Source organism: Plasmodium knowlesi (assembly GCF_000006355.2).
Source record: "Plasmodium knowlesi strain H genome assembly, chromosome: 10".
NCBI lineage: Eukaryota > Apicomplexa > Aconoidasida > Haemosporida > Plasmodiidae > Plasmodium > Plasmodium knowlesi.
In genome coordinates this window covers 382,147-394,979 of record NC_011911.2, presented here as the reverse complement: position 1 = coordinate 394,979, position 12,833 = coordinate 382,147, and the positions used below count along the sequence as shown (strand labels likewise).

The following is a 12,833-nucleotide window of genomic DNA, read 5'->3' as shown; positions in this document are numbered from 1 at the left end:
TCCAAGCACGCCCTTGTAAGGAACAAGTACACACACAGAGAGATACACACATATATTTATATATCACTTTGCCCCTGTACAAATGACCTACTTGCCACGTATTATGCGCCCAATATGTGTGTGAATGTACCAGAATTAATCTTTTTTAGACCATTATGCTTGCACTTTAATTTTGTGAAACTCCAGTTTATGCGTCTGCGCGATGATGTATACATATACATGTACTTATGCATGTGCTTATGCATGTACCTGTACACATGTATGTGTTCCATCCTATATATATATATCGTTGCATATATGCGCATATGCATACGTGTACAGCGCACATATATCTCTATGTGCCTTCTCGTTTTAACTTTAAAAAAGTTGTAACTAAAATTATAAAATCTTATTTTTAATTCCTATAAGCTTTTTTAACGTAGCTTAATTTTAACCCTGTTGGAGTTACCTTCGCTTAGTGTTTGTGCCAGGTGTGCACTCATCTTGCTGAATTTGCGTGAATATGCGAATTTGCCATATTCGGATGGAGCAGAGATATGTCCTAGCCGGGATATACCAACATGGGATGGGTGTTTCAGGTGCTCTGGCAGGAACAGTATGAATAGACCGCGTCGCACATGCAGAGAAGGTATTTCTCCCCGTATGATCATTCCAACAATAGCAAGAGGGGGATAATTGTCCAAAGAGACCAATATGATAAAGAGGGGCTTACCCACTAAGAAGACTTACCCATGAAAATTTTGGTAATCATGTATATATCAAACGGAGGTTATAAAAAAAATTAACATCACTTTCTCGTCCAGTGAAGGTTGCAAATTGGTACACTAAAAACACCTCGCTTATTTAATGTGGGAGAAAACATTCCCTTCGTCTTATTGAGAGGGATACAATTAAAAAAAAAATAAGAAGATGAAAAAGAAAAGCGAAATTACTCGACTTATTCGAAAGGCAATAAATTTCTACTCACCTTTATCCCTTTCCGTGGAAATATGGAAATTTCTTAAAAATGAAAAAAAAAAATTTCTTTTTTTTTTTTTTTAACCAGTATAGAAATCACCTTGCCGTTCATGTGCTAAGGTTAATTTTTTTCCACCACAATGTTTTTATCATAGAGAGGAAAAAAAAAGCGTAAGATTGTATTTTTCACATTTTTTCCAACTTAAACATTGTGCTATCTTTAGAAATGGTGCGATTCATCACCTTCTTTTAATGTCGTCGGGAGATTTTTATTAAACGGCAATTGTTAGGTAATTCAATTTGTAACATTCCACCATGTATTGAAGGCTGTGTGAAAAACTCAGACACTCTCCCCCCCCCCTCCTGTTCGTAGGATCGTTTTGTATAAACCTGATTTTCCGAAATGTGCATGCTTATTTTGGCCTTTTGGGGGGAGGTGGTCTTATGAAAATGTGTGCCTACGCATAAGTCGTTCCGCCCTGGCGGCGATGTTACTGTCAACGTTAGGAGAACCAACTTTTGAACCATAAGCCTACTTGCACATTCGTAAACTCCAAAGGTGCTGTTGAGTAATCAAAGAAAAAAAAAAAAAAAAAAAAAAAAAAAAACTTCATTTAATGGAAGCAAATAGGCTCAGGATGATAATAAAATTGGGGAAAGCAGTTCCTCTCCATGTTGAAAAATGCAGATGTTACAAGAAGATCTGCTTTCCACTTTTATCTAGAGAAAAAATCAAGGGCTAGTTTTTTTTTTTTTTTTTTTTTTTTTTTTCTTCTCTTTTTTTCTACCGCTTTGAGGGATAAGGCTATTAGTCTGTTTAGCAGGCATTTTATATCCGCCATTTTTTCAGAACCTTTTTTTTTTTTTTGTTTCACAAGGTAATTCACTGAAATGAACGATAAAAAGGAATTGAGGTTTAACTCGAAAGGGGAGAAGCCATACGACAGTTAAAACGTAGTCAACACACCATGGAGATGAGGAAGAGGAAACCGAAGGTTACGTGGGCGAATGAAATTTATGAGTATCCCAGTTTTTTTAGAAAGAGGCAAGAGAGTAAAGGAAGATCCAGAAGAAATGGAAGAAAGGATGAAATGGTAGAAGTTGGTGAAGACGCCGATGCCGCCCATGCTGAGGCTGATAAGAGGGAAGACGGCAAGGTGGGTGAATTCCCACAGATTGTTACTTGTGCTAAATTGACAATGGATGAGATAGGCCAGGAAATGAAAGACTCTCTTGGAGTGGTCCACTATGAAAAAAATGGACTTAGGAGACGGGATAAACGTGGGAAGAACTTAGGTGATTACCACTCAGGTATTCCTACCCGTGGAGAGAAAGATAAAAACATTTACGACGACGGAGTGGACATTGATAATGATGAAAGGAAATTGAGCGAAGCGTCGAATGATGACCAGAATCACTACACTGATGATAGTCTATTCGACCTGTCCTCGCCGAATGAAGAATACGAACAAAACGCTCCCAACACAGAGCGCAATTATAAGTGCAGGAAAAAAAAAAAAAAAATGAACCACGCGGTAAATCACTTAGTTGCAAAAGGAAAATGTGAAAAGGTAATCAGAAAGAAGCTGAAAAATACCTTAACTGATCGGTTTAAAAGTTTCGTGGATAAAGGGCATTCCCTGCACTACGATGTGGATCTGTTCCATTACTTGAGTTGTCTAAGCGAGAAGAAGAGAGATGTACTTAACTGGCAAGGGGATGAAAGTGCACACGCCCTTATAAACTTCATAATAGATGAGCTCATAAAGAAAACTAACAAAAAAAGCTACAGAAAAGAACACCCCCCAGTGCAGACAAACAAGCAGTGTAGCAACAATTCTGGCGTAGCCATAAAAGGGTACCATGACGAAAAACATATCAACGTTAAGGAAAAAATTTCCTTTGAACAGATAAAAAATTACGATGAAACAAATTTAAAGCATATATTCTTTATGCAAAATATTAACATAGATTATAACGGAAGGAAGGTGGAAGTCTCCCCATTTAAAAGTACCATAATTGAGGAAACGGCAGTGACAAATGGAAATGGCAAAGTAAGTATAATTAAAAGTAAAAAATACAAGACCAAAAAGAAGTTCAATCTAGGCGAATATGCTAAGAATAAGAATACATCCGCATGCACACAGATGGAAAAGTTGAAAGTGTGTGTACATCGAGACGTAGATAATTTGCTAAATTCTCACATCTACTTAAATGATCATTATTTTTCACTTAACTCTGAGGGGATACAGTTTTTGTATTTTCTACTCCTATGCGATTGTTTATTTGACGAATTATACGGGAACGGATCGCAGGAGGAGCAAGTGGGAGGAGGGAGAGAGGAGAAATCTGATGAATGCACCGGCAAAAGCTACTCACAACGGGGAAAACAAATCCATGTAGATGGTGCATTGGAGAAATCAGATGTGGACGACCCTCCACATGGGTACTTCAATTTGAAGAAAATAATTTCAAATATGGAAACTGAAATGGTGAAAATGAGGCAAGAGCAAAATATCTTCTTAAGTCTTTGTGCCCCCGTAATTTACTTAGACTTCAGCAGTGGTGTCAATTTTGTGGACTACCTAAAGGAGGAACTAGATGCTTCTCTATCGAAAGGGGTAACCACCTGCGCTAAAGACAAGGCGCTGATACCAAGTCATCATAATAGTGAAGTGTCCACTAGGGGGCGAAAGAAAGCACAGAAGGAGCATGATCAGGAGGATCCTTTTGAGCACGAAAGGAAGGATTTCCCGCTGAACCATCAGATGAATGATCTTCTAAAAGTTTGTGCAGAATTTTTCCAAGGGAACTTCCTAGCTGTCAGTACGTGCAGTTATTTAAACAGTTACATGTTTCTAAGTTCGGAAAAAAGGACCCGTAATTTTATTTTCATATTTTTCGTGTCTCCATTTTGCAGCAAGCCATTACTTTTCGACATGGTGGAGGTGAACCATATATGTAAGAAGGTGGAGTGGGTTAAGCTTCTCGGTGGGAAAGACGACCATATGGATAGCGGAAGGAACGGCCATGTTGACAAGGGTGATATCGCAAACGAAGAGCAAAAAAGGCACCTCGACCTACTGCTCTGCCTAGTGGGCGACGAGATAAGCATCTACGCTATTCCAAAGCGCCATTTGTTCCAAAAGTTGTATGACGCAACAAAAAATGAACCCACCTCTGTAGAACCAACTGAATACATAAAACAAAAAATATCTGACAGGAAATTCGAAAAGGTTTTTTCATATAACGATGAAGAAGAGCTCACGGATTTTTCCTACTCCATTTGTGTAAATGACAATCAAAGATTTTTAAAAATTGCCTTAACGTTTAATAGCACCAGAATAAAAGTGTTGTGTGTCTATTTGAGGGAAATAAGTAGATTTGCGAAGATCACTCGCTTTATCGAGAGGGAGGAAACTACAAATGCCTGCGTGCATACATGTGCTGATTATTTGCTAAGCCATTTTAAGAATCCCCTAAGTTTCTCCCCCTTCTCCACACTGGTACCATCCCCCAGGGGGGAAATATCAACAGGAGAAAAGGTACCCTTATCGTTAGAGTCGCTACAAACAAACGAGCTTGCCCAATCAGCGAAAGATACACATTGCGTAGCTTTTCATGAAGATATCCTGCACCTGCAACAAGGCATCATATCCGTGTGCTCATTTTACCCGTGCCTCAATTCCTACCTTCTCTGTGTTAGTTCCAAGGAAGGAGAAATAATAATAATAGACATAAGGAACAACAGCGAGCTTTATTTTTTTAAGCGAAAGACAGAAAGTGTTACTCACATGAGGTGGTATGAAAATAGTTGTTTGTCTTTTGGACAAGAAAAAGGATGCATCATTCATCTATTCGAAAATAAATATTTTTTAAATATCGATAAGGATTGGACTAGCCAATTAGACATCATATGCATACATAGTTCTCTCCTCAACGACATGCATTTGTTCTTGTTTGATGATGGAACTGTGCTTAGGGGTAAATTGAAGGGAAGGTTGTCTAAGGTTAAAATTAGTGAATTGTTTTTGTGGAAGACACCAAATTTCCATCTAGATCCTGAGGTTCTACTAAGTATTAGCGCAGAGAAGGAAGACGAAACAGAGTCTGTCTCGCGTATACTGTTCTATGAGTACCTGCAGGGGTTACAGAACATTTTAAGAAACGGGGTTAAGATAGGGAAGTCCAAGGCAGTGGAGGAGAATGCGCGGGACAAGACGATTGCGCTGACGCCCAGATGGTAAGTGCGTTGTGGTGAATATGAGGAATTTTTTGGCGCATTGCTTCCTGTTGATTGCTCCCATTCTCCAGTGCTTCATTTCTGCTCACGACAAAATCATTCCATTCAACCGTCGTTTGTATGAATAGTTATAAATCTCTATATTTCTATACCCCCCCGCCCTCCCCCATTTTTACAATTTTTCAGCGTGTCCATTGCGAGCTTGGGCCAAAAGTATCTAATCGCATACGGAAACGGAAGCGGCTTGGTTCATATATTTTCAAGGGAAAAGGATTTGGACAGGAAGAGCTTAGGGTGAGGTGGGCTACTCTTTGAGTTGACACCTTGAGGTAAAGTACCCCCTGTTATTTAAAATTTTTTTTTTTTTTTCGTCATGGAGGTATATTCACATGATATATCATATCTCTATGTGTTTATTTTTTAGTCTTTTTTTTTTCTTATAAATGTAGATATGTAGGAAGAACGTGTTTGTAAATTTTGTCTTTTTTTTTTTTTTTTTTTTTTTTTGTAAATTAGTCTTATTTTACATTTGTCCGTATATGTTTTATTTTGGAAAATTCTTTTCTTTTCTTTTTTTCTGTTGCAATATATGCCTGTTACAAGAATGCTTCACTAATTATAGGAATTGGGGTAGGAAAGCTGTTTGGAGGGGATCAGTAGGTGTGCAGGCGGGGGGAAATATGCACGGGCATACACCTTATAGCAACCTGGGGGATACCAATGTGTATGCAATCAGCGCCATCATTTGGTCCACTGCTCAGTGGTCCATTCCGATATTCCCTCCCCCCGCTCATAGCAAATTTACCGCAGCTCCTCTGGTAAAAATGTGTTTTTCCCCTGTAATGAAGAGGTACACATAAAAAAAGAGCCACTTCGTACATATACATAATATACACACATGAACATTTTGTAGACTAATTCGAGAAAAAAAAAAAAAAAAAAAAAAAAAAAAAAAAATTGACACTTGAAAAAAAGAACGAATGGGATGAGTACTCAAACTTCAATTTTGATAGGACCCCCAATGATCTCCTTGGTTGACACGGTTCTTGATAAGTTGCGATGGGTTTCGATGCACAATGAGCAGAAGTAGAAGAAGAGGAAAATACATAGGTAGGTGGAGTTTCTGAGCATCTCCGACTCAGCCTTGCCGAATTCTATACAGGAGGGAGAGATTAGGGTGTGTGAAATGAAGGTTAAGTGAAAGCGTGCAAATGGGGTAAAGGTGACGTTTCCTTCCTTTTACCTGATGTGAGGTACAACTGGTGTGCAAGGAAAACGAAGGAGTACGCGATTAAGAAGCAGCTTAGGAAACCTAAACAAAAGGGAGAAAAAATTATCAAAGTGTGAAAATGGAATCATGAAAAAAAAAAAAAAAAAAAAAAAAAAAAAGGTTAATGGGAGGAAGAAAATGAACAATGATACAGCGTCATACTATTAGGCACTGGCATAAGTTTTATTGCCCTCCGTTTTCTGAAGCATGAATACCTCTAAATCCTTTTGCCATCACATTCCTTGAGTTCGAAAAACCGTTTAGGAAAAGATATGTAAAGCTCAGAATAAGAAAAGTGGGAAAGGGCACATAGGGGTTATCCATCAAGTAGATATTTTCGTCTACATAATTTGTACTGCTTTTGTGTATCCGCACAACGTCATACGCAACTAAGAGAACACCTCCAAGGGATGCTATCAGCTTGTTTATTGCATGAGAGAGCTTCATCGTTCCGAAGCTGAAAAAAAAAAAGGGGGAGGGTTGATCAAACAGATGACATGTATGAATAGGGGGGAAATTTTCCAGTCAGAAAAGGGATCAAGGTGCACACATAGAAGTACACGCATAATTTATTGTTCATCTGTGAAAACTGTAACGATCTTCGCGTCGGAGATGGGGTTTACCTTTTGATAATTAGGGTCTACAAGGGAGGAATGTATTTTTTCTTTCCACTTTAAATTAAACCTGCTTTGCAAATTTAGCTGAAACTTTTTTTTTTTTTTTTTTTTTTTTTTTTTTTTTTTCAGTTGCTATTCAGCTAGCGTTAATCCCCCTTCTTATTAACAAATTGTGTTGCCTTGTGAATGTTCAATTATGTGACTTCAAAAATTCCACATGTGTTTAACCAAAATTATTACACCACTGTTTACGTGTATGTGTGTAACAAAGTGAGATGTTCAGCTTTGTGCTCAAAGGTAGACCTTCTTTGGGGGTGATGGTGGTGTTCTTTTATTGGGATTGGACATTTCTTCCTCTCGGTAGGAGGAGAAGTGTAGACGAGGGCACAACGTCACTGTTCACTTGTCACTGTTTACACATCCGTCTTATATGTCCCTGCTTATGATATAATTTTCCTTTGCACCATCTACAACCATGGAACGCGCATTACGTACCGGGAAGGAAAAAAAAAAAAAAAAAAAGAAGATGAAGCGGGAACCAAAGATTGTACAATAGGTCGATACGAATAAACTTTACAAAAAAAAAAAAAAAAAAAAAATTGCCACCTTTTAATTACATATCAGAGTGTCCTTCCATTTAGAAATAATAACAGAACAAAAGTTGATATGGAACATATTGTGTGGCTTTTTTTTTTTTTTTTTTAAATAAACTCCATTTTTTCCCTTTTTTTTTTTTTTTAATTTTTTGCTACTCATTTTTTTGTGCTCGCCCTTGTGCCGTTGCTTATAGGCGCATGCATTTACGAGATAGAGTGATTGCCGTGGGAGCAAACTTGTATACGTATGCATGTACCTACGCGCCTATGCAGTTAAGCACACGCACGTACGCCTATCTGCATGTGTGTAGTGAACAGGGGTAGACTCTTAAGACTTGATATTTCTATTTTATGCATTTAAAAATTGTGCCTGTCGGAAAAGCCACATTTTCAGGGCTCCCCCCTCCCCCTTCCTCGGCGTTGTTCGTCCGTACAGGTGGGGGGGGAATGGGAAAATCGCATGCAAGGACAAGCGACTCCATACAGTTACATGCATATGTAAATACCTGTGGCGCAACGTGCCTTCTATGTGTGCACATGGGGAAAATGCACTTATTCTTACAAAGTAAATATTGACAACAAAAAACTAAATTCTGCGTTGACGTAGGTCTTTTTTCCTTTCGCGTGTTGTAATGTTTTGTGTGATGCTTCACAGTATTTCCATCACACTTGTTTCTTTTTTTTTTTTTTTTTTTTTTTCTTCTTTGCTATCTCCATGAGAAGGAAAAAAAAAAAAAAAAAAATACAAAAAAAATAAATCCCATTTGGGGAACACACATGGATAGGAGCCTCCCTTGAAATGGAGCTAAACATACACAAGTGGAAAAAAAAAAAAAAAAAAAAAAAAAACTGGTTAATGGAGAAACAAAATCACTTCCCCCCATCCTTACTCCTCATCAATGTCACAGAAATACTGCTGTAGTTCGAAAATAATTTCTTCTGCTTTTTTTCTCCGTGCAGAATGGTTGCTGCAATTTTGATTTTGCATTTTTGCTATTCTCATTTTTTCCACAATTTTGTTGAAGTTTTCCATGAAGAGTTCTTCTTTCTGTCCTTCGGGAGTCTTCTTACCGTTCGCCTCCGTTTCGTTTGGGTCCATTTTGGCTGCTTTCTCTGGAGTAGTTCTATCACTCTGGGAGGTTTTCTCTGCATTTGGCGCAGTTTTATCACCCTTGAAGGTTTCGCTCAACGGTAAGTCACCCCTAGGTGGAATGATCAAATTGTCCCGTTTAATCTGCAACCCCTTCCACATATGGCAGTGCAGTGCTTCTATCAACCTTTCATCATCTTTTTGTTCTTCAAATTCTCTTAATATATTATTTTGCTCTTTTACATTTTGATTTCCCTGATCTGCACAGTTGGAATCATCCCCCTCGCCCTGTGCGTGTTCATCATATTGTGCCAAGAAATCCGATTCATAATTTATGTACAGGCATTCAATAAAATAGTCGCTAAAAAAGCTAACAATATCTTTATTGTCTTTTTCAAGAGATGAAGGGAAAATGGCAATTTTAATCCCCACATCTTTATACATATTTGAAAAATCGAAATTAGCATTTGGTATCATTTGTTGGGTCTCTGGATCCTTAACGTATTCTACACACTCCTCGTCGTATTTCCTAAATGGGTTTAAATTAACGATATTTTTTTCCTTCTTGCTGAAATTGCTAAAGAGGAATATGACACTTTCACAGGGGATATCCTTAGCGTCTAGTTCCTTCATCTCATTCTGCGACAAGTCTTCTGCTTCATCAATCCCTTCCACATTTGGCGGATTGGGCTCTACACGAATGTCATTCTTTCCAGTTTGAATAACGCACGAAGAAATAGTAACCTCGGCACTGTAGTACTTATTTACAATGGCCACCTTGGCAATCTGTTTAAAAGCGAAAGAGGAACCATTGTCAGTGTGAGAATTATTCCGGTCAAATATGAGGTTATAGGTATCTGCCTTTTCGTAACTTTCTAGGGGTTCAAATATGCTTGTCAAATATGATACGCATTTTTTTATCTTCTGTTCATCGTAGGATAGGATGACGATGTGGGGGGTTTGATTCACCATGTTCCGTTCGATCATGTTTTCCATTCTGAGAGATGGAGCAGTTTTCCCCTTTAAAGGGATTGCAGTAAATAGCGCTCGTTAAAAGACTGATTGAAGCGTAACTCACATGTGTTACCCTACTCCTCGTGAAGAACAGGGCCACCTTGACCTGGCAATCTAGGAGTATACTTTGAGGGGACAAAAAAAAAAAAAAAAAAAAAAAAAAAAAAAAAAAAAAGTTAGCTCTGTTATTTGCTTACAACATTTATAGCGCGTCAAAGAGAATCGCTTGGGAAATTACACTGCTCAACTTGCATTGTGTCACTGTTTTGCTAAGTTACCAAAAAAAATATAATAAAATTCACCTATTTTTTCCCTTTGTTCGGAGGTAAAATTAGCAACTTAGAAAGCATACAAAGTTTTTTTTATTTTATTTTTTTTTTTTTGACACCGATGTGAAGTACCTCTCGTTTAATTATATTTCTGGTCCCTTTAAGGTGGATCGAAAATCACGTCGAATCATCATCGCACATGATGTGAAAAAATTGGGTTTACCCTCCATGTCAACTTGGCCCCAAATGGACGGCGACAGTCGCATTATGAAATATTTGCTACATGTGCATGCCACTCTTACACATGCGCGTATAACTAGGAGGAAGGAACAACTTTTTATACAGCATTGCCCAAAGGAGTAAATTTAAAAATTGTAAGGCTCAGGCGTATTCGTGTACATTTAGCTTGTTGATGGGAACGGGGCCAGGAGAATGTAGAAATGACCAAATGGAGGTAAATTTAAGCCTTATTGAATAATGGCATTTACACCTTTTTGTTGAGCTTTCCCGGGGCGGAGCAGCGTTGTTGTGGCCTCCCTGATGATAGGTTTTCCATTCTGAATCATCCCATCCATGGCGAGAGGGGAAGTTCCCCCCCTTAATGGGACTTTTTTTCCTTCTTAAAATGGACCGGGTGGACAATATAAAGGCATTTAATGTTAGAAAAAAAAAAAAAAAAAAGAGTAAAATTATTAAAATAATTAAAATAATTAATCCGTCACAAAACGGAACATACGGCAATGAACTAAAATGGCCAGTATATAATTGGCACCCTCCGAGAGGGATATACCATTCTTGACAAGGTCTTAACCCATGAATGGGTTCGAAGAAAGAGATGGCGACTATATACTGCGTGAGATTCCACGGGGCCCGGTGAGAGCCAAAAAATACATTAAAAAAAAAAAAAAAAAAAAAATCATCAAATTTGGGAAGACGAACCAAAAAGAGGAGTTGCCCCATTTAACCGGGCATTATTAAACCATCCAACATATGCGCATACACATAGGAACTTCAACACTCGTACCTTTGTTGAATAGCGCAGTAATCTTCATAATCAAGTTTTCTCACCTCCCCATGTTCACTTCTTGACCAACTGAACAACATCTTCATCATTCAGCTCATGATCCTTGCCAACCTTCTGGGGGTTATGTTTGACGGATTTACCCCAGACTAAGGCATATTTCAACTGGTGGACTAACGACCTATGAATTTTTTTGCAGAAATTTTCCACCTTGGATCTTTCCTTCTTTAAAATAACAGGCGATTCATAGTCTGGAATTTGGCCTTTAGGTTTGGTGTAAATTCTAACCAAGTCTAGGTAGTTCCAAATGGCTTCTAGGAGCCCATCTAGATTCCATTCTAAGTGAGCAGAAATAGGAACATTATGGGGCAACCTAGTAACAATTTCTAACTCTTCTAATGTAATCTGGTCTACCTTATTTAAAACGTAAATACATGGAACATATAATCTGTTTCCTTCAATAACATCAATGATATCATCTACAGTAGCTTCACATCGTATGGATATATTTGCATTCATAATTCTGTATTCATGGCATATGGATTTTATCATATCTTCATCAATGTTGTTTAATGGTACAGTGTGCGTGATGTTGATTCCTCCTTTGTCTTTCTTTTGAAAAATAATATTTGGTGGTTTTTTATTTAACCTAATTCCGAAACCTTCCAATTCCTTTTCAATTATTTTCTTGAAGGTTAATGGTTTTAATACATCTAGAACTATCAAAATGAGTGAACAACTTTTGGCTACTGCAATGACTTGTTTTCCTCTTCCCTTTCCATCTTTTGCTCCTTCAATAATTCCTGGTAAATCTAGTAATTGCATTTTGGCTCCTTTATATTTGAAAATACCAGGCACACACGTTAAAGTTGTAAATTCATAGGAAGCCACTTCTGAAAATGTCCCGGTTAGTTTGTTCAATAGGGTTGATTTTCCTACTGAGGGGAATCCTACTAGACCTATTCTCGCATCTCCCGTTTTGGAAACGTCAAACCCCTCTCCTTCTCCGCCTCCTTTCGTCCCTCCTTCAATTAGCTGTGCCTTCAATTTGGACAACTTCGCTTTTAGCAAACCCAGATGGTAGTTCGTCGCCTTGTTCTTTTGCGTCTTGGCCATTTCGGCCTCGATGTCAGCTATCTTCTGTAGGATAGACATTGTGCTTTCGGAGAGGGACGAAAATGAAAATAGGAAAATAAAAAGATGCAAGTCCAGTAAGCCGCGAACGTGATATGTGCGGATGGTCGAAGGATTATAATTATACTCGGTAATTTCAATTCTTCTTTTCTTTCGTGATACGGAAAAAGTATAGATTTTTTTTTCTCTTATGCTGAGCTTCCTTCCTCTAATATTTTCATAAAATGTGCTAATCAGATAATCAGCGAGAGATAAGTATATTTTTATGTATCCTCAAAAGTAACCTTAGACCCGGTTATCAGGAGGGTTTTTCCTTTTTTCGTTAGATGCTCCTTTGGTTAATTCGCTTCTGCTAACCTAGTGAACTGTTTCTCTGAGGGTCACTTTTGCAGTTACAAAGGGCGCAACAAGGGGTGGGCCAAAAAAAATGAGGTAAGCGGGGGAGCGGTTCGGGTCATTTCACCCTTTTCGTCCTCCCACTTGTTCCTTCTGATAAATAATTGTTGCTTATAAATGTCCAGATGATCATGATTCCTCACTGCGCCTTCTTCACCCGTTCGCAAAATGGTATGAAAAAAAAAAAAATAAAAATAAAATAAAATAATGTACCAAAATGGAAGGA

The 12,833-nt window shown here is 38.1% G+C and overlaps 4 protein-coding genes across 4 annotated transcripts; 1 reads left to right on the top strand and 3 right to left on the bottom strand.

Moving 5' to 3' along the window:
• Positions 1-1,925: 1,925 nt before the first annotated feature.
• Positions 1,926-5,498, top strand: PKNH_1008800 (conserved Plasmodium protein, unknown function; the record flags this gene model as incomplete). Its single annotated transcript, XM_002259534.1, has 2 exons — positions 1,926-5,200; positions 5,387-5,498. 2 exons carry the CDS (start codon positions 1,926-1,928, stop codon positions 5,496-5,498), a joined length of 3,387 nt encoding a protein of 1,128 aa, XP_002259570.1.
• A 695-nt stretch (positions 5,499-6,193) lies between these two features.
• PKNH_1008700 (conserved Plasmodium membrane protein, unknown function) lies at positions 6,194-6,917 on the bottom strand (the record flags this gene model as incomplete). Its single annotated transcript, XM_002259533.1, has 3 exons — positions 6,194-6,354; positions 6,444-6,512; positions 6,686-6,917. The coding sequence occupies 3 exons, from the start codon at positions 6,915-6,917 to the stop codon at positions 6,194-6,196; spliced, it is 462 nt and encodes a 153-aa protein (XP_002259569.1).
• Positions 6,918-8,569: 1,652 nt separating this feature from the next.
• On the bottom strand, positions 8,570-9,745 carry PKNH_1008600 (conserved Plasmodium protein, unknown function; the record flags this gene model as incomplete). The annotated part of the gene is made up of 1 exon (XM_002259532.1): positions 8,570-9,745. One exon carries the CDS (start codon positions 9,743-9,745, stop codon positions 8,570-8,572), a length of 1,176 nt encoding a protein of 391 aa, XP_002259568.1.
• A 1,389-nt stretch (positions 9,746-11,134) lies between these two features.
• On the bottom strand, positions 11,135-12,232 carry PKNH_1008500 (ribosome-interacting GTPase 1, putative; the record flags this gene model as incomplete). Its single annotated transcript, XM_002259531.1, has 1 exon — positions 11,135-12,232. One exon carries the CDS (start codon positions 12,230-12,232, stop codon positions 11,135-11,137), a length of 1,098 nt encoding a protein of 365 aa, XP_002259567.1.
• Positions 12,233-12,833: the final 601 nt, after the last annotated feature.